This window comes from Strix uralensis, chromosome 3 (genome assembly GCF_047716275.1).
Source record: "Strix uralensis isolate ZFMK-TIS-50842 chromosome 3, bStrUra1, whole genome shotgun sequence".
Taxonomy (NCBI): domain Eukaryota; kingdom Metazoa; phylum Chordata; class Aves; order Strigiformes; family Strigidae; genus Strix; species Strix uralensis.
In genome coordinates, this window is record NC_133974.1 from 111,602,252 (window position 1) to 111,628,999 (window position 26,748).

Sequence of the window (26,748 nt, forward strand, 5' to 3'; positions counted from 1 at the left end):
GGGATATATGTGCAAACCAGGAAGGAACCAGAAGAGTAACATCAAAATGGAGTGGTATAGAAAGTGTAACTGATATTTTTTTTTAAAAAAAAAGGAATTTTCTGTAAATATGAATACCTATCAGATTACCAGGGTTTTGCCCCCATACTTTGTGATGGAGAACTTCATGATTAGAATTCTGAAGAAACTGAAATAGTCTGAAAATCTTGACTTCTTTGAAGAATGGGAGACCCCCAAATACATCCCAGGGGAATTGGTACTCCCAATGTCAGCACATTTGAGGACACCTAGCATCAATGAAACCAGTGCTGAACAGCCAGCAGCTTCCCTCTTACCTTCGCTGCCTGGCCCAGCATAACTTCTGGTGGCTGCAACTCTTCAGCCTTCCCTTTCTGCTGGGAAAACAATTTGTGTGCATTTTGGCAAGCAGGAGCTGTCAGCCAGCCCTCACAGGCTGTGTGTCTGTCTGGGGCACTGCAGCAGTGGATGCCATCCAGAGCATGCGCCCAGCACCAGCTCTTGTTGGGGCTTGTTTTAATTAGCTAAGGAGATGGGGATAGCAAGATGGGTTTTGGCTGGTTTATAAACCAGAAAGGTTTGCACTTTGGGTCCATGTTATCTAGCAAGATTAGCAAGCCTTCACGTTTAGTGCAGTGATACTTCTCTGTTTGCAGTGTGATTGATTTTTTAAGTGCCTTTCTAGTCAATACCAAAATTTCCAGGATTTATCTTAATACCTTAGACAGATGGATCCTATTGATTTCAATGGAAGTTGGGGAGAGGGGATATATAGGAAGTTCCTTATAGGTGTTTGCAGAGCAAACAATTTCCATCTGCTCTCCATTTTACTGTAAAGCAAAGGATCAGTCAGCTGCAGACTTTAATAGATGATCATCATGTACATTAGAAGTATGTCACACTAGTTATTATCCTCCCTGGCTCTGCTCGACCACACATGGTTTAGTCAGTATTTGGGGGGTTGTGGGGTCTCCCCTTATGGCTCCGTGGTCTCTAAGCCATACGTTTCAGAGAGGATCTCTCAGCCAGGAGGTGCTTCTGCCTCACCTCCTGCTCCCCATCATGGTCAGTAAAGAAGAGTACTTGCATACACATCCCAGGCAACATTTTTTCTCCTGTTTATTTCAAAAGTCTTTGTAATAGCTTAATTGCAACAATCCAAATATCACCTGGAATTTGACATTCTCCCAGATGTACAGAATTCATACTTGGTCATGTATCACAGCATTAAAAACACACAGGAATGTTCCCCGAACACCATCAGTGGGTTATTCCACGGTCTCATTAATTACCAGCTCTACACATCCTCCACCAACGCCTCTGCACCGCTTTGCAATGCGGCTGCTCATCAGCCGTCTCTGCCTCCTAGGTCCGTAGCCATGCTTCTGTGAATGAAGGGGTGCCAAGCCCAAAATATCCATTTTTGTTTGCAAACTGTATATAACGTACCAGTAGAAATGGGATCTGTATTTAACTGGCTTTGTATATGGCTTTTAGTCCTCTTCATTCAAAGATCTTATAGGGGGAAATTCCTGAGCTGACATCAAAAACCAGGACTGGTTCAGTACGAGCACTCACAATTATGTTTGTGTTGGAGGCAAAGTTCCCGTCAACCCAGAATTAAAGCATTTTTAAAAACGCCACTTGTTTAAATAGATTTCAATGTTGAAATTTATTCCTGTTTAGTGTTTTGCTAGGAAGCATCATCTGAAAGAGAATAAAAATCTGTGTTTTCTAATCAGTGTTTTACAGGAATTTATACTTCGTTTACCTCTTGACACAACCGAAATTGTGCTGGAAAAGTACGTACAGCTCCTTTTGACTTCTAGCAGGCATTCAAAAGTCATCGCACCTATTTAATTAGGCTATTTACTACCTGCATTTCAACTAATTTACTCCAGATTCAGGCAAGAGCAGCATTTGGTTCCTAGAACCTATCAGCTCTTTTGGCTTATTTAGGTAATTTCTGTATTGTTCAACAGTTTGGGAATGTGTTGAGTGATGCCAGGCACTGGGACCTGCTGCAGCTGTTTCTGGCCAGAGAAATGTCATTTTTTCTGACCAATGCTCAGCTGAAATTCCTCCCGGTTGTTGTAATAATCCCTGGCTAATACCCATATTCACCGGTGACAGTAAAAAGCTTGTGTAAGACTTGCTGCCATCCTCTGATTTCAGTACTGGTGATGAAAAATGTCCCTAACAGTGTAGAAACAGCTGCAGATACTTGTTTGGAAAGTTCCATTGTTGGTGCTGCAGCTGTTCACAGGGCCATGTCCAGCACCCCAAACATCCAGCTGATGCTCTCCTGAACCCAGACTTCTCCCACTGGAGCCAGCAGCAGCTGGCTGCTACAGAGAGAGGCAGCTCTGCTCACAGCTTTTACATGTGAGATCATTACTGTCTCATTTAGGATTATTTTGCTTTTCTGATGTGCTGATATTGGGGGTTTGGGGTTTTTTTATATCTGAATATTTGAAGGTCAGCTGTCAAATGGACTGAATGATCAGCATAGGAAAACTGAAAATCATGGCATCTTGTGTGTAGGCTGTGAATAATGGGCAATAATTTTCTGAAGGTTTTAGCCCATTAAGAAGGCAGGGATATGACCGCATTGCTGATGATTTGCACCGCTTTCCTGGCAGTACATTTGCTGGCTACAGACCAGGGGGCTGGTTGGTGGGGTGGATCTCATGCCAGGGGAGTCTTGGCTGGAGGAGGCGGCTGCAGGTTGCCATAACATTCAGCTGCTGTCCAAAAATCAGACACCCCAAGGCAGGTCCATTTGCTGATGGGGACTGGACCAGTATTCATGGGCTTTGGACCATGGGCATGCCTAAATTTGGGGATGGAGACAACTCCATCCCTGCGTGCTACTCAGACTAAGGCATGTCCTCAAATACATTTTGCTTTCATACAGATGAAAAAAATATAAGCCTTGACTACCCCAGTGCTGTCAGCAACTGAGGCATTCCCTGGAGATGCAGGTGCATTGAGCATTAGAAATGAACACTGTGGTAATTTTGTGTTGCATGTCTGATCTTTGGGGCCCAACTGTGTATTTTAGCACTTTACTTTCTGTTCAGAGCACCACTTCTTTTGTTGCTTCACTGTACTTGTAGGATGGTAAAACATTTTTTCCCTTTTTTACTGATAAAGATGTCATAGCAAATATAACCAGACTTGGTAATTGATTCATCTTGTAATATTTATATATGCTGTCATCACACAGAAAGCATAAACAAATCTCTCTATCCTATTTGATGAGTAAAGTAGGATCACAGCATTACTGCTTTGCCATTGCAGAAGCTGAATGTAAAACGAATCGATAACTGCACCTGCCTCCCAAACGCTCCAGTCTTGGGAACAAACCAGGGTTCAAAGGTGGCCAGAAACAGTCTCGTGCAGGCTACAGCACTTTGCTCTCCTTCTCAACAGTGGCTCAATATAATGTTAGTCTTCTTTTTTCACTTTAAAATTTTTTCTTTTTTTTTTTTTTCTTTTTCCTTTCTCTATTTTTTTGTATCTTGATAATTCAAATAGCACAGTTGCTAGCCCTGATTCAAGGACAGGGGCAGGCACGTACAACACCTGAAGACAAACACTGTCCTTAGGAGCTGAGGCAGGCTGGGGGGATGGCAAACTGAGGCACAGTGAAAGGACTTGCCTGGTATCACCCAGCCGAGCTGCTTTAACCACCCGGGTGTAAACTCCCAGCACCAAACCAACCTACAAAGTAACATCTTTGTGCATCAAGTCAGTAAATTATTCTCGATGCTGTAGCTGTGTGGTTTTTTTTAATAAAAGTGGTAAATAGTGAGCGCTCACCTGAGCTTTGCCTGACTTAGAATTACATTAGCATGCTCTTAGTTTGCAATTGACAAATAGGTAAAAATATTCAAGTTCTGAAGATCTGTACATGCAATTGTGTTTGAAGTGATCATGTAGTCTTGATTTTAATCTCTTTAGAAGCTCTATTCATAGGAGTAAATGTACAACATAGGGCATTCTCCAAATAGGATTTACATCCTTCTGACGTTCTTTCAAAAATTTTAAACAAATTAGATAAAAAGGGCAAATAAAACAGGAAGGTCTTTTTACAAAAAAATGGGTCTTTAGCATCTTTCACTGAGTTCATGTCAAGGGTTTCTGTTGGTAGGAAAAATATTCAGTCTGCTGATTCTAACCATGACACATAATTTATACTCATAATTTGATTTTACAAAACAATTTTTAGAAGAAAAATATTCAGAAAAGTGTCCAATTTTGGTGTGTCTGGGAACATTTGCTGGATAATTTGTTGGTGTTAATATTTCAGCTGTTTGCAATCAATGCAAACAGAAAAATAATACCAACAAGAAACCAGCACAGAAATGGTCATTCCTTTTATAATTAGCAATTAATGAAACACAGAAGTAAGTAAATACCAAAACTAGTGGAATTAACTGCAGAAGTAAAATTCTTGACGTTTGTAATAGGAGATAATAATGCCAGCTCCATTAAAGATACCTACCAAGCTGTGCCCTTTTAAAAAAGAAATAAACTAAACAGGAATGCCTTTGAGCAGATACATTGTAATTCAAGTACTTTAAATTGGCTCGAAATTTGGGAATATTTTTGCAGAGTATTCAACAAGGTAGTATTCTGGTGAGCTAAAAAAGTGTCTGTCTGTATATGTAGAACAACAGCTTTTTTATTTTTGTAAATAAACAATGTCTACACACACACAACTCAAACCCCAAATCATTCTTCACATGTTGTGCTTTTGGATACTGAGGTTTTACAATAAAAGTCGAACTGAATTCTTGCACTACCTGTACAACCCATGGATGTTACTATAAGCACAAATCTTCTGGACATAATTTTACTTTCAGGGAATAAAACTGATTCACTAATACAAAACTTAGGAAATAATAGCCATTGAGAAAATATTTGAATTGCACATTGTTAGAAATATCAGTAATTTTTTTTCATTATGTTTATTGTATATTATTAAAAAAGCATTAATTTTGCACTGATTCACTGGCTTTAAAAAGTATTCTTTCAGTCTGTGAAGCACAAAGGGATTATGGGAACATCTTTGTATTTCTTAGATGGTCTGATAAAGCATCACCTGCTGGAGGGCCTAATCCTGAAAACACTTGGCACGATGGTGTTACACAATTTCAAATCCACCTACATCCTCATGCTGAGTCCAGGCTTGGGAGCTGGCTAGGACACACCCGGGCATGACATGACATGGCCCTGGCACTGGGGGGACAGGAGACGTGGGAATCTGCACCTACAACATACCCAAAATATTCTTCATCACTGTAATGGACCAGCGCGGCTGCTTTTCTGGTAGTAGGCTGGGTGATCGTCTTCCCCAAATCAGCCCTTGACAGTGTTCATTCACCTCCCGAGAGAAGTGCAGATGGTGAGTCTAAGTGTGGGGTCCCTCTCTCTTCCCCCCGTGTCTCACAAAATACTTCTCTCCATGCTCGAGAAGAGGTAGCTGAGCCTGTGATGCAAAAAGAGCCACTTGGGGCTGTGACAGTGTCTCACCATTTTGTGACTGGGTATAATGCATGTGCCTATGGAGAGCAATGCAAGTCTTTGGTTTTCTGCTGGATTTGCTGGAAAACACTTCTGAGCCTCTCCCTTTCTGCACACTTTTCATTCCTTGATGACAGTACACTTGCTGTACCTGGAGAAAAGCTTGCATTTTTTTTTCTCATGCTAAATTGCCAGATTATTTGGTAGTGTGCTATGAACTGTATCGATACTTACTCTTTGTGTTTCCAGGGAAGGACTACTAAACACAATAGATAGGAAGGCCGCAGGTTTGCATCCCCACTTCAAAGCAAAACTACACCATTTTTGTTCCTGAGAGCTGAAAGTTTGTTTTTGATCCTAGACCTCATTTTGGCTATGCAATATTTAGGGCAATTGCATCTTTCCTTTTTTTTTTTTTTTTTTTTTTCTGGTGGTTTACAGGTATATTGTAATTAAAGTGTGGATGTTACACATTTAATAAACAAAAAGAATGAGAAAAAAGGCATGCATCTTTATTGGTAGCTACATTCAATCTGTAGCCATGTAAACTGAAGTAGTCCTGTAGTCCCTCCTCTGTGCCATTGCTACACAACATATTTATAACACAGAATGAACCACCTCCTGTGCATACACTAATATGCATACCCTATGCATCAAATCTCAGTGGAACTGGCCATACCTTCCTGCATTTTCCACAATGTAATGCTTCTCTTTTCCTAGCGCGAGCATTCACGAAAGCAGAATATGAGTTCAAATATGGTCATATTCACAAAAAAGAAATTGCATATTGGTTGTACAATGTGCCATGCACACTTCATTAGTTATTTTGTGCGAATCAAGTATTAATATGCCCTAATTGAATGTATTATGTAACATAACATTTATTGTATAATTTAAATATAACATTGAAAATGTGTGTCGGTTTGGAGAGGCACATTAGTAATCCAATTAGAGCAGAAGCCATATCCATAGATTTGCTAGCAATCAGCAAAGTATTTTATTTAGATTAGCTCTGAACATTCATTGCAATAATTAGTCACCGAATATTTTTCAAGTTAAAGGTTAGAAAAACACAAAAAAGTGAGAACGGTCTCATTGCTACAGCTAATTTCCATATAATTATAAATTCATCCCACAGAGGCAATCAGGTTTATACTGAGCCCGCATGCCTGGCTATATGGCTTCCACTGCTGCTAAAGTCCTCCTTTCCGTAGCAAGTCAAGACATGACTTAAATACAGGTAAAGGCTCGTAGTATACCCAAATTTTCACCTGCAGAAAGCTGGGGAGGAGAAGAGACTAAGGGCCAGGGCTGGGACACTGGTGCTACACTGACAGGCGGCATCACATTGCGCCTCTGGGTAACCCGAGCATGACATGGGGCGGTCACCAAGAGCTTTAGTGTAGTTCTTATACCTCTCCTGTCTTCCACTAGTAATTTTTGCTGGAATTAGAGCTGGCAGTTGGGTTAGCAATTAGCATGTACATGTCAAAGAGGCACAAATATCCTTTAAAACAGACCTTCTTATTTCCATTTTTAGTTGCTCCTACTGCTGCATGGCCCCAACCACTGCCTAAAGTACCTCTGTATGTCTTGCTAGTGGTAATGGGAGTTACTTGTGCAACACTTCTTCCTTGGGGCCACAGGCAAACTACAGCCTTGTCCTTCAGAAACTTCCATCTGTGACTGAGGTCAATGAGATTACTTCTCTGAACATCTATATTGTCTGAACGACATCCTTCGCATTGCAAGGAAATAAAAAGCGATCTGAGTATTTTGCACAAAACGGTGTGTTTGCAGATGGAAAGAAACCAAAGAGTATCGGATGACATCTCAGTGTGACTCCAAACTTTGTCCAAGAAACAAGGAAGACAAACCCCAAGAAATAAATGCAGTGATTTGCCAAACACTACAGGTTTCACAAGAAACTGTTCCTTGTAACCATTCTGTCCTGAGCTCCAGGGGAAAGAGAAGATGTCACTTGAATGTGGCCATTTTGCTTTATTAATTTGCACTTGAATTTTAATTCTCATCTGCAAGGCATTAGCACACGGGCCAGATGAACATGGTATCTCCTCTCTTCTCACTGAAGTCCAAGCAGCCTATGTCTGTGCAATCATTGCTCTCACTAGGGGCTGGCTCACAGAGAAGTCCTAAGCCCTGTAGCTTTCTGCTGCTCCTGAATGCTCTTCTCAGCCTCAGACAGCAAAAGACCAATTTGGGCATGGGGTCTGAGCTCCTGCCTGTGCTGCCTGTACAGCTGCTCAGCAGGCAACTGGGATGTCTGTGTCTGTGCCAGGTAGGAGTCACTGCTGTTGCAGGGTGGTGCAGAGGGGGTTGTATCAGGGAAGATGAACTTTTAAATCCTAAGTTAATTGCATTCTTTCAAGGCTGTCCAAAAATAAAACGTGGGGAAAAAAAAATTTCAAAAATGTAATACAACTTCCAAGTTACCTGAAAAGAAAGTGCAATCTAGTGCAGTGTGCTTTCACTGTCCCACTCCGTTCCTTCAGTTTCCTCCTGATTTCTTGTGCTTCAGCCTGTGTCTGGGTATTGCAGGTATCTGCTTTGTCTGTGAAAATGAAATACCAGGAGGAATTGCACTTGGTGCAACTGGTGCATGTTTAGGGTTTAATTCACAAAAGAAGCAGGCTGCCCTGGGGAATCCTGACTTGGACCACGCACAATAAAAGAGAGGAGTTAGGTACCCAAGTCTGGCAAGTTTAAAGAGAAGTTGTCATAAAAAAAAAAAAAAAAAAAGCTAAAGAAAGACCAGGAAGGACTAGGGAAGACTGATCTCAAACCTCCTATGTCCTCTTGGCTCATGTACCCGTGCACACAGGTGATGGGTGTCCAGGTAGTGCTAGTAAGCAGAAAAGTAGAGATTTGGAGCTTGGTTTTCATGCGTCCTTGAAAAATATTTTGGCTACTGAATATGAGGGAACCATAATGTCACCCCTTGTCAGCTGCTCTCCAGTGAGACCCAGCTCAGTAACCGTGCTCTGAACCCTCTCATAAACTGGCCTTGCTGAGCCAGATGGGTTTGGGGATTTTTATGAAGCTTAGATATGAGCTGGGGGTCCCTGTGGTTGAGTTGTGTCAGCTTCTGGGGATATGTGTGCTGCAAGAAAGGGGCACTGGTAGACAACTAGGCATGTACTTTATACACCTATGAGGCTAAGGAGAAGCGTAATGGAGTTTATCAAGGATCCTGGGAGTAAAGGAACTTTAGACCTAAGTGCATAGAGTAGCAATCGGATGCCCAAATCCCCCAGGGAACTGAGCTCTAGGAGCTAATCCAACTCCCCTTGGAGTCGATAGGAACTACAAAGGGTCCTGCAATGGCACCACTGTGACCAATGGTACCAAAAAGACTCAAAAACATTTAAATCATATTATAACAGACTGCGTGTCTGCCTTTGACTGGACTCAGAAAAAGTACAGAAGTAGCAGAGGAGGTATGTACAATTTCATATTACTTCACTGTATTTTCCAGGCAGGAATAGGTAGTTTGAAAACAATTTACAAACATTTAAACAGGTCCCTAATCATAGTTATAATATTTATCCTTTAAAAACAAATTACTGAAAAAATAAACCCCCTTAATTTGCAAATTTGTTGTCATAAAAATATAGTTCTTGAACTCACAGAATGTTAATGCATTTGAACATGTTTTTATGAGCAAAATAACAAACCTAAGTAATTCTGCTGTGGCTTGGGGTCCTATCTATTCAAACTCCTAAATCCTTCGGGACAGAGTCTGTCTGCCTCAATTTATGCAGCACTTCATGCTGTGGGGTCTGTTCTAATGAGTAATAGTCCCTGTGATGGCAAGTGTACCAACCAAGATACAACCCTAAGAGAGGTCTAGTTGCAAAGAGATTAGCACTCTATACACACTCTTGATAAACAAACTCATAAATCATCATAGTTAAAGAGATTTACCCCTGGGGGTAATCCCGGGGGAAAAGAACATATTTTAATTCTTTTGGTTCCCTGCCTCTGCTGTTTCCAAAGATGTCCCCTGCGTCTCTGGAAGGTGCCTTCCTGAACTTGGTCTTTGCAGTCAGTCTTCGAGTCTTTCCCAGACCACAACCTGCCCCTACACAATCTGCTTAAATTTATCCTTCAAGGATCACCAAACACTCTGACCTCTGCCTGCTTCTTCCAAGGGCCACTCAAACGTAGCATCTGAGATAGAGTACAGAGACAGACACACGGACCTCAGGGGGTCTCTCTGACATCAGGGAAGCTCCTGCCAGATGAATGCCTCTTGAATGCGGTCTCTGCCATACCACGTACTCTTTGAGTCCGTATCAGGTAGATACAGAACATAAGTATTAAGTGTTTCTGGCCAAACGCATCTTGATAAAAGCTGTGACTGCGTTTATAGTATGATACAGATCCACAAGTGATTGTTTATTTGCTGCTCTGGTTCCTTCTCCTTCAGGCAAAAGATACAATCATTGCCGTACTTCAGCTGGCAGGTTCAAGTGTGCAAAACTTCAAATTAGAAGTTAGTTTTCTGAGGTTAAATTCCAAAACGTTTTGCACTACTACAAATTTAAAGGAAAGCAAACTGATGGATATCCAAACCCATGCAAAACAAAGTAAAGTAAATAAACAACAGAGTAAAATATGTATATAAAACTTCATGGAAATATTTTCAAACATTTCTAATATTCCTAGTTTGTTTTCATCAGCTTTTTCAATTTATTCAGCAATCAACCTAGTACTCATGTTCTTGCCTATAATTACCCAAGTTGTTTTCAAGAGCTGATCATTGTGGCTTCTCAAGACTTCAAGCTTAAGTTATATTCCTTGCTGGAATCAGCATAAGCCTTTTTATTAGCTTCACAGCCTTAAAGGAGTGGCACAGTATAGAGAATTTAGAGAAAGGATCCAGAGCTTTGCACATATTTCTGAGAGAGATTTGCAGGAATTCCTATGCACCCATTTGTCATGCTAAACTAGACACTTAGACCATGTTTGCTTGAAGATACTTCTGGTTCTTCAGTGGTTTGGGCTAGCACAGGTTAAATATGATTTAAGACAGTAGCAACAGCCTTAGCTCAATTTATGACATAGTACCAACATTTTGGGAGAAGCCAGCTTCTGGGGGAGCTTCAAAGCAATGATATTCTGTATAACCTTCACAATCAGATTTGTGGGAAACAAGTACAGGATTGGGGCCCCCAAAGAACTACAAAGAAATAATTTGCATGAATCTCTGAAACAATATTGCAGGAGTAAAATATGCAAATTTAGGACAACAGAGAGCCTACATTCATTTTAGCTACTTATTTTCATGTAAAAGTAATGAAATAAGCTTTTCAGTGGTGATGCAAACATTTGACACCAGAGGTACTGGCTTCTCTTGCACTGAATGAAGTCAGTACCAAAGTTGGCAATTGCCTGTTTTCAGTAATTCAGCGGGTAGGAATAGTTTTGCACTTTTTACTATGGTTCTTGATAATCCCCTGACTTTTAAGAATTAGGTAGCAGGTAGTGTTTCAGACCAAAATGGCTAAAAAACATCTATAGTCAGGGGAATTCAGCCCATCTGATCCTCTACCGCTGAAGTCAGTAGGATTATTCAAGTGAAGTACAGTCACCCTAAAACTGGTGTAACTGCAGTCACATACATGTATGTTATATACAGGCTTGCTATGAGGAATTACCAAAGACCATCGAGTACAAAGTTCAGGGCCAGATCCAGACTTCAATAAATGATGAGATACTGGTTTAGCCAAAACTTATCGACCCCAAGTTTGAATCTGGAGCCGAACTTGCCCATTATATGCATTTTAACCCAGAGTTTGGGTTCAGGCTACGTTCTGAAGAACATGTCGGTTTTCACACCGTTGTAACCATGCACACCATTCTTCTATAATTGCATCAGATTCTGCATCAAAGACATCCAAGCCTCTTCCAAAAAACCTCTTTGGGAAAAATTTAACATTACGGTAAAGATGTTACTGCATATTAGAGAAGACTTATAAAACCCCCAGAAACTAAAATGCTGAACACCCAATGAATACCAAGGCTGTCTCTGAATTTAAAACTTTCTGGTAGTTTACAGTGATAATTCCACCCTAATCACCATTTTATTTTTATTAAAGAAACAAAAGGAATTTCAAAAACTCTACCTAGAATCACTTGTTTCTGCCAAGCGGTTGTTCATGATGGCTAAAGCACCCACCCCTGCAGAGAAACCGTTTTGTCTCGTATTGATACAAACGTTCCTTGGGTAGCCGTTGGCTGTCTCGGACAACTGCTTTTGCAAAATGGCCAGGGAGACTTTATTTGATGCCGTCAGCTCCCTCATGGAGATCATCTCTCCAGAGAGCCTCCTCCCCTCGGTGTCGCTGTCATACTGTCCATCAGCGTCCATTGAGATATTATGTCGACGTAGGCGAGCTCCTGGGGTGATGGCATTGCGACGTCCAAGGCGGGTACTTGATTTATGGCACTTTGGGCAACATCTGCATTCGAATTTTTTCAACACCCAGTTCAAAACTTGCTTGATTACAATTGAGATGACATTAAAAAGGGAGTATATGCAACATACCCCCATTAATATAAATATGAAGTTTCCGAATCTGTATAATCCCTGGTTTTGGTATGCAGCATTTTGGCTGCTTACCAAATCTCCAAAGCCAATGGTGCTGAAGGTGACAAAGCAATAGTACAAGGAGTCAATGTAGTTCCATCCTTCCACCGCTGTGTACATCGCGGAGGCGCAGCAGGAAAGGGTAATAGCAAAAATTCCCAAAATCAGCATCACATGGTAAACAGATGGCTTCCACCCCACGAGGCTGCCCACCCCCGGCACAGCTGGCCCCCTTCGGAAGTTGGGAGGTAGGAGACCACTTCTTCGCAGCTGTCTCTCATGGCACGCCTTCATGATAAACGCCAGGAGAGAGATAATGCGCTCCAAGAAGAGGTTGAAGAAAAGGATAGTCCCAGCACACCCAAAAAGGCCATAAACGATGAGGAATACTTTTCCAGCCACAGTTGCTGGTGTCGTCATCCCAAAACCTAAAGTGTGGAGATAAATGAGTATCGTTAATGACATGGTTTTCCATGCGTAAGTTCAGGACACATGTAACTTAACAAAGGTGCCATCTCACTGGACGAAAGGAGTGCTACCTCTAAGTCAGCTTAGGCCAACATGAAACTGAGTTTTACAAAGAATTAAGAAGGCACCAGAAAGGTCAACGAGATGACCGAAACTCAAGAGGGAGCAAAACATCCTCGCAGAGATGAAAGACGGTATTAACAGAGAAACACCACTCTCTAAATGCAGGCGGATGCATTCCCTGCTCCCGTGCGTGTGAGCCAGCATGGCCTGATGGAAAGTTTAAGCTCTCTATTGACAGGCTGTAACCCAGCATAACACCGTTGTTATCGAGGGCTGATAATACCACTCCTGCTGAGAAGGTGGAAGGTTTCAGGTTGTATAATAGGAAAAAAAACCCCCATCTCCCAAAGACTGAATATTATTTTAAAAATAACAGCTCTTTAAAGTTTTAACCAAATCCCAACTGTGACTAGCCCACCTGATATAATCACAGAAGGAAGGAAAAGTCATAGCCCCGTTTTAAGCCACCTGGCAGACTGGGAGCACTAGGATCTTGCAGACCGATAATTACAGCAGGGAAAAACACCGCCACACAGATAAATAGAAAAATCGGAGCATACAAACTCTGGAAAGATCCAGCAGCAATATTAATTCACCTCTTCTTTACAGAATTGTCTTTTCACATTATTCATACACAGAATTTTATATAGAAGCAGTAATGCCTTGTATGTAGCTGCAGATGCTTAAATAACAGCAAAAGTGATCTTAAATTTGCATACAGTAAGTTTGCTCCATGTTATTTGCTGGTACCAGTTATTTTATGAAAAAGAATTTCATATATTTCACATATTATCTAAGGAAGATTGTTCTGAAGCTCAGTTCTGTAGGTATTGCCCTTGCTCTGCCACTCTTCCCTGTAAAAATGCTCGGTGGTTCAGTCAAAAAGTATACTGATGGAATTGAGGTGACTGCTCTTGTCCCATGAATAAATAACCACATATAATTTAAATGAATGGTTTGTCAAAAATCCACATGCTGAAATTTCTTTACCTTACTGTTCCACAAAAATGCTGAGCAAGTATCATATTCAGGGAGGTAAATATCAAGATCAGACCACATGAGTGAAAGGTTGCAAAGAAAAATGATGTACTTTTAGCACAGAGCATAATGAAATCATTAAATCCACTTTATTATCATGACTCACCTTTAAACAGCAACAGGAAAATATTTCCTACGTATAATGAGTTGAGATTGCTGCTTGAAATCTATTGATATATTTTTGCAATGGCTGTATTTTTCTAGGTAATTTATTTGTGCTACTTTTGTACTTCAATGATACAGAACTTTGCATTTGTTGATAAAAGAATGTAGATGCTTCTGACAAATAAACTTGGAAATATCTTTTCAATGACATGAAGGTGCAAGAGGAAAGAGGTGGTCTACTTTCACAACAGATTTGGCATGCTTGGAAACATCTGTGTGTCAGCAATTTGGACTATACTGCATCATTAGTATCTTCACAGTAGAAACAGTCTTTTCTGTAAAACACAGGGGAAAACTTGCAGAGTATTATCAGAAAATTAAAAAACTACTGAAGAGGTCATTAAATTTTGTTTTCTGGACCCACGGTCTCTCCATTTTGTCATGCTAAAAGAGCATCTTTGAGCTGATCTCACAAAGCCTGCCTTGGGGTCCCAGGATTAACATGAGTGACTGGGAAGCTCTTCTCAGTTCCTCTTCCTCTGTGGGGTGACACTGTTATCTGGGCTGGGCTGGCTGCTCGTGGGAGCCTTCTCATTTGATGATGAATATCCACTAGTGCCTGCTCCCCAGAAGAAGCTGGGGAGCCTGTTGTGGTTGCCAGCTAGCGATACATGGCCAGCTAGCTATGGAGAAGGCATCTGTTCGCCCATGCCTTGTCAGCAAAGCATTTAAACATGTGCTTCACACCAAGCACGTGAACATCACCATCAAAATAAATGGGTTTATTGTCACACATATGGCTAGACACATTTATTAATACAGCTTGGATCAAGTTGTAAATGTGCTGAAGCTTTTTAGTATTTTATGGTGATCATTCATGAGAGGTGGTGAAGTTTTATATTTTTGATGCCGTTTGTTTAAGCAAGATTTTCTGAAGCATAATGTTACCAAAACTCAGTATGTAGCTATGCAAGGTGAAAGGACCCATCACAGCAACAAGAGTGCTAAGAAACACAGGCAAAAAGACCAGGCAAACACAGTCATTTCAGGTAAACAGCTAGTACATAGAAGTACACTCATGTACTCTTCATACAGGGTCTTCCTTCATTAGCTGTGTTTGTCCCTTTGGCACCGCCTGGACCATGAGGGGTTAGTCCTGGCATGTTCTGTACAACATCTCTGAGCTCAGCCCCTGCTCAAGGCTAAGTACATCATGACGCCTGGATGAAACAAATTCATCCAGAACTGCCTGTGCTTTTCAAACAGTACAAGGAAAGAAGCACAACGGTGCTTTGCATTTTTCATGGCCATGACACATATTGTACAGGTACCTTGGGGTTGATTCTCTGTGGCTCAGACACCATATGCCAACCTCTCTCATGCTAATTCTGCCCCACTGTGATCCATCACTTCAGATATAAACTCTATGGCAGCTTTAATTTCAGCTGTTTGATACTTCTCAAACAAACAATTAGAGTTGAGTTGATAAAAACTCAGATAAGACTTATACTTCAGCAGTGTCTCATGGGTAAGTGCTGGCAATTAATGAGTCCCTCATCCTGACTTGCATAACAGGTTTTGTGGTTACTATTCTGCTCATCTGGATTTTTAATTTACTTAAACTGGTGATGGATTCAAGAGGTAGTGCAACTGGACAAACTTGTGATATGCTTCCTGTTTGCTTTTGCTTTCTTTTCTTTTACCCATTTTCTTATGGGTAAAAGAGATGGTTGATGCCAGAAGACAAAAAGGAATACCAGCTTTATTACCGGTGAGCTCTTCTCTCAGGCCAGTTGGTTTGGCAATTACCTTGTCTTATTATATTTTGAGATTAAAGGAGATGACAGTTTTCCAGTGAAGATGATTTTACCCAGAGATGGAAGAAAGTTTTGGTCACCTCGAAAACTGAACACAAGTCAGTCTTCCAGCCTTTATCATGGCATCATGTGTCCCTGCCTCTTTCAGCCAGCCCCTCAGTCCTTCTTATGCAGGTGCCCTGCCATGGGACTTGGTTCATACAACTAGTCAGCACAACTGAGCAAGTATTTTAAATCCCGCAGTGTAACAGCACTTAGATCATGAGAGTAGCATCACCTCTATACCATTATATAACTATAATGCAGTTATATTTAAAGGGATCAAGAGAAACTAAAATTGTTGAATATAACTTTTTAAACAAATAAAGAAATAAACAAAACCCCTTATAACTAGAATGCTGCTTCCAGAGGGAAAGAAGTTCTTGCAATGTAAAGACTAAGCTCTTACAGGACTGGTCCCCAGGAGATGGGAGTTACAGAACACAGACAGATAAACTAAGAGCAACCAATTTTGTTTTGTGTCTGTTCTACACTTGCTTTACTTCATGGCTTTCCAACAGTCTTGGTCGGTCTTTACTGACTAACACATATACTGTATCAAGGAACAAAATATCATATTCTGAATCCCATATTTGGGTTCCGGTGCTCCCTTCAACCCCTTTTCCACCTGTTAGCATTTCATCATTATTGCCCCTGATAGAGTCATACCTGTATATTTCACAACTACCTCTCATTTATTCTATAGCTCCTTACCACCTAACATCCAGAAACAGTTGCCTTGGATACAGGGTCACAGCTCAGAGCCGACAAAACTGCCGCAGATGGGAACCTTCTGCCGCATCCAGTGCTTTTACCCAAGGAGTGAGAACACTACGAGGCAGGTTTTCCACCTGGCTTTACATTTTCAGACTACAAGTTAAAAACTTGCTTTCACTTTAACATATCGGTCAGCCAGCTTTATTAAAATACTCCCCCCCACCCCCCCCCCCCTTGGGCTCAAACAGTAAATTTTTTTAGAGCTTTCCCATTACAAGAACCTTTAATATCAAAATTGCTGTACAATCACATTTGATCTTATTTAGATTACTATGTGGAAACAGAGCTCCTGAACAGTAGCAGTCTGTCCAGCACTCTGTGCATTAAGACACTTCAAGTTAGATCTATGCTACATCTGAAGACATGAGATACCACTGCAGTTTTTAGGGCTGGCCTAACCTGTATCATAGACAAGCTTGCAGTCCTTGGTGACCCATGTACTGGAGCAGACAGCCCACGGAGAAAATACTGAGTGACTATGCAACTAAGGACTAACTCCCATAACCAACCAACCAACCAACCAACCAACCAACCAACCAACCAACCAACCTATCTATCTATCTATCTATCTATCTATCTATCTATCTATCTATCTATCTATCCATCCATCCATCCATCCATCCTTGGTAATATATATACCACTTCCAGTTGAATAAGCAGGCTGTTTCTAGCATTTCCTAACTTTGTTGTTATTTTAACAACATTCTTCTAACATGGACTTGTTCTCCCCAAAGCCTACAGTAAATAGAAGTCCTGTAAATTTGCTTTGTGAACCAGGGTGGGCTCAACCAGGTCTTTTTTTTTTTTCCTAACTCCTATGACTGCTCAGTACATTAAAATGTGCATACATGCACCCAATCCACCAGAGACTGTGGGAAAAGATGTCCAGTCTATTCTGTGACATGAAAGAGCAACCATGATAAGCTCTATGAACATAGTTAAAAACAACCCAGGTCACCACTGTTGCTCCTTGTTACATCTCCACCAGTGAAATGTGAGTCAGGTGTTTGAGACAACTGCTACTCAAAAGGAGCCACGCTGGCAGAATAGAGCCAGGAGACGATTAATTGAACATTAAGGAATTGAACATCAAGGAGCTGAAGGCAATTATTAGAGGCTTTCCACAGTACCAATTTTAATCTGTTTACAGACAACTGTGATCAGGTTATTGGTTATTCAAAGTGCTGCTACACATAACATCAGGGAACACCAGAATTGATCAGCCTCAGCATTTCTCTGCTGGCTGTGATTTGAATCACAGCCTAAAATGTCATGGCCACATTTTAATTCCTTTTTAAAGTACACTGTTTTTTAAAAGAGTTAATAGAATTGTCAGCCTAAAATAATCTAAAGCTTCCTTGAAAAAAAAAGTGATTAAACTGGCAACCATGACATAAAATAACTAAAAGGTAAAGCTAATAAATAGTTGTTAGTTACCAGGTCCATGTGAAGGGTATAGACAGAGACTGAGAGGTAACAATATTTTCCTGTAGAGGTGAATGACAAATTATGTCCACTCGTGACTCAGGTGAGGATGAGACAGGGCTGGGCAGCAGCACCTTGTGTCTGGGGCTGGGAGGTGGCAGGGCAGCTCCATCAGGGCAGAGATGCTGGGACTCCTCAGCTCCTCTGGCAACCTCTGATTCCTGCTTGTGGGCGAGGGGTTTGCACTCCCACGGGCACCCCTGGAGAGCAGCAGGATGTCGTGAGGGGCTGCCCCACCGGAACAGGGCAAGAGGCACCTGCAGCAGGGAGCAGTGTGATGGAGAGGGGGCTGTGGAGGCAACCAGAGGCAGTGGTGGCTGTGATCCTGGGACTGAAGAGGGGACTCTGATGCTCTGGAGAGGAAATTGTGGAGGGCAGAAGGTGGTGAAGGATTTCCTCTGCTAAAAAGAGGACAGGTCAGACAGTCAGAGGCTAAGAAACTGCAAGGAAACCTCTGTCTTGTGAAATTCCCTGAAGATGGGAATATGAAGCCTGACCCTGGATGCAGAGTATTTGCACGTGCAGGCGCTGCCATGTGTGGCTGATACCTGTCCACGTCAGCAGGCAGGTGAGGAGGGGACCCCAAGCCCTACGGAGAAGGTGTCCTATGTGACAGAGCTGGAACAACGCAAATACGTGAAGGTGATATGCTGGGTGAAGGATATGCTGGACCTGAAAGGCGTAAGGGTGAGGTTTCTTCTCAGAAACCTCAAGTGTTACCACTTTGACAGGGGTCTAAGGCATTAGGGCTACCCCTTAAGATCCCCCAGGAAAGGGGAGAGGAATAACCTCCTCAAAACCTGGCTGCTCATGTATGTTTACCTTCTCCTCCTCGCAGCAGGTTTCCCAAGTGCATTTTTCTATGCTGACACCTTCTAGTTGAGCTTTCCAGGAAAGATCTTCAATTTCTAGTGAGTTCTTAGCAGGCATATTTATCAGCTCAAGTGGCCTATCTTTTTAGTAAATGACCCTTAAAAAGAGAAGTGCTGGGCCTTCAGCTTTACCAGGCAGCAGCAGTACTCTTGCTCTATTCATTTAGCAGAAGAAGACAAGCTCTTTTTCTGAGTTATAGCGCACGTTGCCCTTTCTGTGTACAGCGTGAGAAGAAGGTGCATACCAACGACTAACTGAACACTACTCACTACCAAATGCCCTTACCACAGAGACATAGCCCAATAAATACAGAAGGAGGCTGATCATCTGGTCTGGCCAAGCTGCTTTGGCGCAGAACCAAGCCAAGGAAGAAGAAGTGTCTGTAAATCATGTTTTATGGTACCCTGGCTGGAGTTGGCTGTTCTTCTATGCACCTTGTACAAGCAAATGGGGACAGACTTGTGCCAAGCTACCAGCATCACCAGCTGAGCAGCAGCTCTGGTCCGAGGTCTTTCTAAGCAGCCCCCCTGTAGAGGGAACACATGGGGAGCGTCACGGGCTTGAGGCTCAATATCTTTGGCAAGCTTATGTTTGGGTTTTCTGGTTAATCCAGAACACAGCTTCTAACGAGGGGCAGGGGCCCTCTCCTAAAAGGAGACGACAGAGAATGAAGCTCAGAGAAGGATGAAAATCGGAAGAGTATGAATGCAAACTATACAAAGAAAATAAAAGTCAAGACCTACAAGCTGGCATTGTTCTTGCTGACTCTCAAATGTAAAGGGGTGGAGGTGTCCTGTGGCACGATGATCTTCCTTCCCTATTAACATCTTGTTCATAAATAAACTTTCTTCCAATGATTCAGGTTTTATTGCTCTTATAAATAATACAGTCTTCTTCTCTGCTAAACTCTTGAGGCCAGACTGTGGTTTATAGTCATAAAAATCAAGACTGAAACTATTTTCTTCATTTTATGCTACCTTTCTTGGGCAAATCTTAAGCAAGATGATACTAAACCCCCTCTTGTTTTGTCATTTACTCTGTCCCTTGGCACAGCGGGGGTGCTCTAACGGCTTGTTAAAACAGAAAGAATATGGGTTAGTGTTGGCTAAATTAGTGCTAAACCACCTCACAAAGGAAGACTTCCAGAAAAAGGGGATGAAAGCAGGATGCTCCTTCTTTTGGTTGCAGCCTGTCCCCTTGTGAATTGACCTAAGCTAGTCCAGAGCTGAGTCTCGTGGCTGTCTCCACACCTGATGATTGCAGGGTCCTATCTCTGGTTTGTTTTCTTTCCTTATCCTAACAGCTGGGGGAAACCATTTTGCTACAATCCTTTCTGAAATCGTGGTAGTGTTAACGGAAAAATTGAGCCCACAGGCTCCTCAGTTGTTTAAGTGTAGGAGTCTGGGCCGCGCTGGGAGAAAGTTAGTGCAGACAGAAGAATGCAAGGACGAAGACAAGGCCAGCAAAATAAGGCTGGCAAAAACACACAAGATAGCAGATAAGTGAGAAACACCTGTGGTCAGCAAAAGCACATAAGTCTGAGCAAAACAGGGTATGAGATAAGGGAGTTTTGGCAAGTTTTGGGCTTTATGTGCTAATTGCAATTAACCAATGCAAATGCTTGTAGAGGCGCGTGAACAGCGCGTGTAGATGACCTGTAGCCTATTAGAAGATAGATGAGTGCGTGTACGGAACTTAGTAGAATATAAATGTAACCAGAAAAGGAAAAATAAAAAAGATGGACGACCTGATCATCACACTGGTGTTGCGTCGTTTCTGTTCCCGCATGGAGAAATAAGGACCCCGGCTAATGGTGACCCCAACATTTAAGTATATTACTGTGGAAGAACTCTTCTTTACACTAGAGGCTAAGGGTCTTCAAAATCTTCCATTAACAGCTGTCGGGGCCATACCAAACCCCTGCTCACATTCCAGGTTGCGTGCAGAAGCATCTGCCTTGGCTTACTGCACTGCCTCAGCTAAAATACAGAAGTTTCTGAGACACTATCAGACAGAGGAAACATCCCTGAATTTAGAGTATTTTCAAAAATCTGCAGAAAACAAAAGCATGATAACCAAGAAATACATAAGGTCCGTTTCAGTAACTACAGAGATACACGAAGGTATAGCTCATGGACCCCAACAGTGGCCAATTCCTCTCTCTCTTGAGATGGGTTCAATATCTGAAGTCATACACTGCCACCTCCTCTGACCTTCCTTCCTACAGTCTTCATGTAGCTGATGATATTACTCCATGTGAACAGTGTTTTCAAAAGTCGATTTCTCTTGCAATCTTAATTTTTCATCCTTTAAAACTGCTTCCACTCTTATTTTCCTATGGTTTTGAGAATGTTTTTTTATGTGGATAATTGTGTATCTAAGCAACACCCTAACAGGAAAAAGCTTATGCCCTGTCATTTCAAATGAAGTGTTTCAAACATTAGCGTTCACACCTGCTTTTGCTGTTTATTGAAACTTGTAGTTGCATTTCAGATGCCTGAGTAGACCCAAGGTTGTGCAAAAATTTTTTTTCTGAACTGCAAGAAAAAAAGAATAATAGCATCCAAATTTTGTTATATTCTTGAGATATTATGGGCTTCAGAAGAATACCTGCACATGTACTGCCACTCCAGTGCCAGTACATCTCACAATACTTCTCCTTTCAGGCTAAGAAATAGCGTTATCTGAATTTCACAAATGATCTTGGGCATATGTCATACTTCCCCACATGGCAAGTCTGACAAAACAAGATGTCGCTTCTGGGCTTTCTAAGCCTTACAGATGGGAAAGGCTGTCAAATGGTTAAATCACTGACTTATCTTTAGACTGGATTAAACAATAGACTTGCAGCATATTTTTCTGCTGCCACTGTTTTTTGTGTAGGTAGGTATTCAGAGAACATCTATTTCTTGATAGCTGTCTCAGCTCTTCTGCTTTACAAAGAGTTAGCCTATAAGGATAAAAAGACCCTAAACATACAAACATCTTTTCCACCATTTGGCCAGGTTTTTTCCAAATCTCTGTACAAATGTCTACAGTTACAATTTAATGAAAAAACTCTGATAAACCTCAACTTCTCAATGGTTTAAGTATGCCTTCATGAGTCCCTTATTTCAAGAAGTTCCAGCTGAAAGCAAAGAAGTAAATTCTCAAGCATCTTTTTGCTTGGGCAGCTCTTTTAATTCATTCACAAAGGCACAAAGACCTAATTTTAAGTAACTGTAATAGAAATAGAGGGTGACAGGACTGCTGACTAACCAGTTATTTCTCATTTTCTACTTCTGCATTTAACTCTTCCTTCCTTAGTATGCATTTCCCTTGACTACTTTTAAATTTAATGATACTGAACAACTTTGCCACTTTATCAAGGTCATTTTGAGCTTCTGATTTTATCTGAAATTTTCCTGGTCCTCACAGTTCTGCCAGTAGCAGTTTTTGTAAATGGACATAATTTTATCAAACAGTTTCTTTCTGTCCCTCTCATTAAAATCACGATTTGGATTTAGGATCTTTACACCACAGTCATTTCCAGCCCCAAAGGGTTTAAAGTAGACTTGACTCCATACACGTTGAGCACGAATGAGACTGTATTTTTTTGTTTATCCTCTGGAGATATACTGCTTGCACAATACTTAGTCTGAGCAAAGAGATGATGGAATATTCAATAATGAACAACCAAAAGGATTTTATCTGTTTTTCTTTTTAGTTGAAATTTACTTAATTAGTTTCTCACCCAGTTCTAACGTGGGCAAATTCCCCCTAGTTGCTGTTTCTGCCGTGATTAAATTTGCTTGCATAACACTTGGGAATGAATGTGAACATTTAGCCCATCATTTCTAAAGGGGAAGAAGCTGCAGTGGTACAAGCTCAAAAAGGTTAAAATTCATTGAGGAATCACTGTGAGGCTACAATTGTTATGAAGGTATTAATGCTTTTTTCATCAAATAGTAAGGAGCACTTACTATGGATTTTTAAACACGAACAATAGCAGTGTCTCACCCATATAAGTAATCCCATACGTTAACATCAAATTGTTCAATTTCTTATCTTATTCCACACCAAAGTTTTAATTACTTGAAAAGGCTGCTAATGCTTTGCCTCATCAAATGCAATTAGATTTAATTTTCATTCTACTTCTCATTTGATTCAAGAGAGATTGCATTGAAACCTTCTGATGTCTATAGCTAGGTGTACCACCCATTGCAATCAACAGCCCCACTGAGCTCAGGGAGATCTGTTACTTAAGTAATGGCAAGTGCTGGCAACATCAGACCTACATTTGTTTTATAAACCTAGCGTGCCAATAAAATGAGTAACATGGGATTTCCTAAAGCTCTGTAGACTGGTCTATTACTGACTTCAGCAGAAGCAGGCTATTGAGGAGAATTAAAATTAAACATATTTGATTTGTCTGGATTGCTATGCAATTGCCCCTTACATTATAATTCTGTTTGTTACTTAAGTGTTTCTATTCACGAAAGGTTTTATTATCACTTCTGAGATTTATTGCACTCAGGAGGACTTTCATGTTTCAAATGTTCACCAGTACGAACCCTAATTTTTTGTCCTCACCCGTTTTCTCCCAAAATGCACTCAGATATGCGCTTGGTGCTGACACACTATGAAAACTGTTCCTTTTGATAAAGGTAAGCAAGACTCATACGGATCATGGGTACAGGCTATGTTTCCAATAATGGCAAGCTGTTTTCACAACAAAAATTGTAGATGAAATGTTCCAAGTTGGTTTTCTGTTGTTCTAACCCTGACGCTACTATGGCAAGAGGTAAAATTCTGATTGACTTCAACAGCCGCAAAGGTAAGGTAATACTGCATTCATTAAAATAAAAGAAATGACGTTGTATTTTCCAGCACAGCACCAGGAGTGGATATTGTTACATTAACTGCCAACAGATCTATCCTATAATGGTTTTCCTCCTCTCTCCACCGTGAAGAGCAATTAAAGTTTGCACAGAAGCAAGACGGCGTGCTTGCAAAGATGACCCATCACTAGAAGTGAGAAAAAATGATGAAGTATGTATGGTCTGTGTCAAATTGAAGACTATCAGAGAAGTAAGAAATAGTTAGACTGAAAAAAGAAATGAGGGTCAATAGCAGGATTAACACTAGGGAAGAGGGACAGGTGCGATGATGAACAGAAAGAAACTGTAAAGCTTTACTTTTGACTTCTCTGGTAGTTATTAACTTGAAAGACTGCAAAGACATCAAACAAATATTCAAAATTTAATCAAGCAAACAAACCATCAGTAGAGGAGGGCATGCTAATTGGGAGGCAGGCAGCAGAAGCTGGAGAAATTAAGAGTGCCCAGGAAAGGTAGGTGACCAGGGAGCATTAGATAAGCTGTAAGAGAAGGAAAGGGGGAATATCCCCAGGACAGCAAAGGGGGAGGGCAGAGGCCAGGGCCTGGCCAGGCTCCATGGGAACACAGGATTTCAGGTAGGATGTGGATTTATGAGCCTGCAGCAAAGAGGGCAGCTGGTAAGCCCAGCAATTACAATCTCTCACTGCTATTGCAGGGGCGGTAACTGGTTTACGGGGAGGTTGCTTAGTAATAAAGACCGACTGGCTGGAGACATGTGTGTCACCCCCACGGATGGAGAGCTGTCCAAGCGGTATTCTGGCCCACCAGCATTTGGTTTGCAATCACATCTCCAAGCTCTTGTAAATGCACAGGGAACCGAAACACGGGTATTTGCTGCCCAGCAGGACTATCACTGAAGACCAAACTGAATGTCATGCTAAGCAGGATTCTGCTCAGTAACCCACTAAGTAGACATTGCTGCTTCAGTTACTCGAGTTAGAGGGACCCTGAAGGTGCAAAAATGGAGAATCCTTGATTACAAACTCCAGTTTGTCTTTGTTTCAAACCTGAACTATCACACAGTAAGTCAATATAAAACTTCCCCTGACTTCTGAGATGTGGGACCATATCTCATGTGATGCTGGGCAAATTCTTTATTCCCTGATGTTACAGACAGGCTTTGTTCTATGGGTGACTGCTCTGAGATGCTGTGGTGCTTGACATTCAGTTCGGAGATGCCAGGTTTCGGTGCTCCAGCTGAGCACCCCGAACTCCACAGCCACAGCAAAAAGAAGTGCAATTCTGTTGTCCTTGACTTAACTCCGCCAGCTGTAAAACAACAATTAGATCTCCTTTGTGCTGATGTTAAGTGTTTTGAAACATCTGGTTTCATAGCTAGGGTTTAATATTTAAGAAACCTCTGAAACTCTTAGATTAAGTAATCTGAGATGATGTGTTCTGTAGAAATCACGCAGTATAGATGACTGAAGCACAGTAATAGCTTCATTTTCTGGGTCTAGTATAACCCTACAGGGGCAGGTAAACCCTAAGCAGTACTGGGGCTGATTAAAATATTATTTTCAGAAAACTTTTTTCTTTTTAAAAGGGCTTTATTTAAAGCACCGGGGTTCTTCCCTCCCACCTTCTAGGATAAAAAAACCAACAAATGTAGGATCAAAATTATTTCATCACAACCCTTCAGTGGGGCCACCTCAAGTCACCTGAGTAATTACATGGATGTACTCCAAGTAAAGCTTCCTGTAGTTGCTCTCAACTGCAAGAAGACAAGCTGTGATTTAGATTACTTCTCTGCTCAGAGAACACAACCTATGCCCACACATTTAGGAAATTCCTATCAGTGGTACCCGAAGAATTTAATACGTGCAGCTATGGCAAGTAGAAAACATTGCTGTGGTGCCAGGTCTTCATCTGAGGAAAACCACTGTAGGATCCCTTCTCTCCACAGATATATGCTGACCGCTGACCTGCTGACCTCTGAGCCTCTTGCTCTCCATTCTTTATCGAGACTACTCAAGTGAGAAAATAGCTGTCGGAAATCCACCAGCACAGTGATCAAAACATCACACACACCTAAGGAGTCAGATCTGGCCACAGCACCAAGCTGAAACACGCCCCCATGCTGGCTGCAGACCGTGTATAGGATGGCAAAGACAAATAACCTGACACTGCAGCTTAGTAATACTGTTTGGTCTTCCAACTGCTTTCTGATTTGGTTTTTGTTTGGTTACTTTTTAACTTCAGGAAAGACAATTCTGGAGGTAACTGTCCCCTAATTCGAACCCTCTGCAAAAGCTGCCTGTACAAGCCTCAGAGAATTGCAGAGCCCTGAGAAAGCATAACACTGATGCTAATCAGGTGCACACTCTGGTTTGACTGTCGCCCTTTGGTTTGTGTTGGCCATGTAGACAGTGAAATTGCAATCATGGAGAGCAGAGAGCCAGAACCTTCCCCAGCTGCAGCAAATATTCATATCCTGAAATACAGCGCTGAAGAAGACAGGACAAATACATTTCCCCCTCAAAGCCTTCAGACCATCTCCGTTATTTGTGGAATTTCTTGCCAAATTACCATGTGAAGTGCCTGCTCTCGGCAGGCTCGCTCCCTGGCTTCCAGCAGTGCAGTCCAACATCTGACCATGCACTTGCTGAGCTGTCCAACGGTCTTTTGCACATCACTTCCACTGAATTATTGCCTTTGGCACATCTGGACCTCCAGATTTTCTCAAAAGACTATGACACAGAGCCAGAGGATATTTTAGAATGAGTGGTTATGGTGGCTAGGTTGTGGAGCACAAGCAGAAATGATGTGCTGGGTATGCTGGGACCCTACAGAGGACCCAGAGAGGGTCTAACCCAGGCAACATCCTACGCAAGGAGAGAGCAGTGACCGGGAACTAGTTAGCTGGCAGAAAATACCAAATGTTATGTCTCTCACTACGTTGCCTTTCTTCATGTGGTTTCAAAGTCCCGTCTCTCACCGCACAGCAGGGCTGTGCCTTATCTCTTTGAGATAAGAGCAGAGCATGCCCCATCTCTTTGGGTGGAGCTGCCAGCCCACATGAATATTGAGACATTTAACA

General features: G+C 41.6%; 1 protein-coding gene across 2 annotated transcripts in view; it reads right to left on the minus strand.

Moving 5' to 3' along the window:
- Positions 1 to 1,112: 1,112 nt before the first annotated feature.
- The window catches only part of KCNK12 (potassium two pore domain channel subfamily K member 12), a 30,200-nt gene continuing 4,564 nt past the window's right edge, over positions 1,113 to 26,748 (minus strand). Inside the window, exons 2-3 of one of the 2 annotated variants that reach the window (XM_074863936.1) lie at positions 11,700 to 12,591; positions 1,113 to 8,122 (exon numbers count right to left, since the gene is read on the minus strand). In XM_074863936.1, the coding sequence (XP_074720037.1) occupies positions 8,086 to 8,122; positions 11,700 to 12,591 (929 nt within the window). In that variant the 3' untranslated portion in view covers positions 1,113 to 8,085. Of the gene's footprint in view, positions 12,592 to 26,748 lie in introns of both variants that reach the window. The other variant, XM_074863937.1, reaches the window with a different exon arrangement.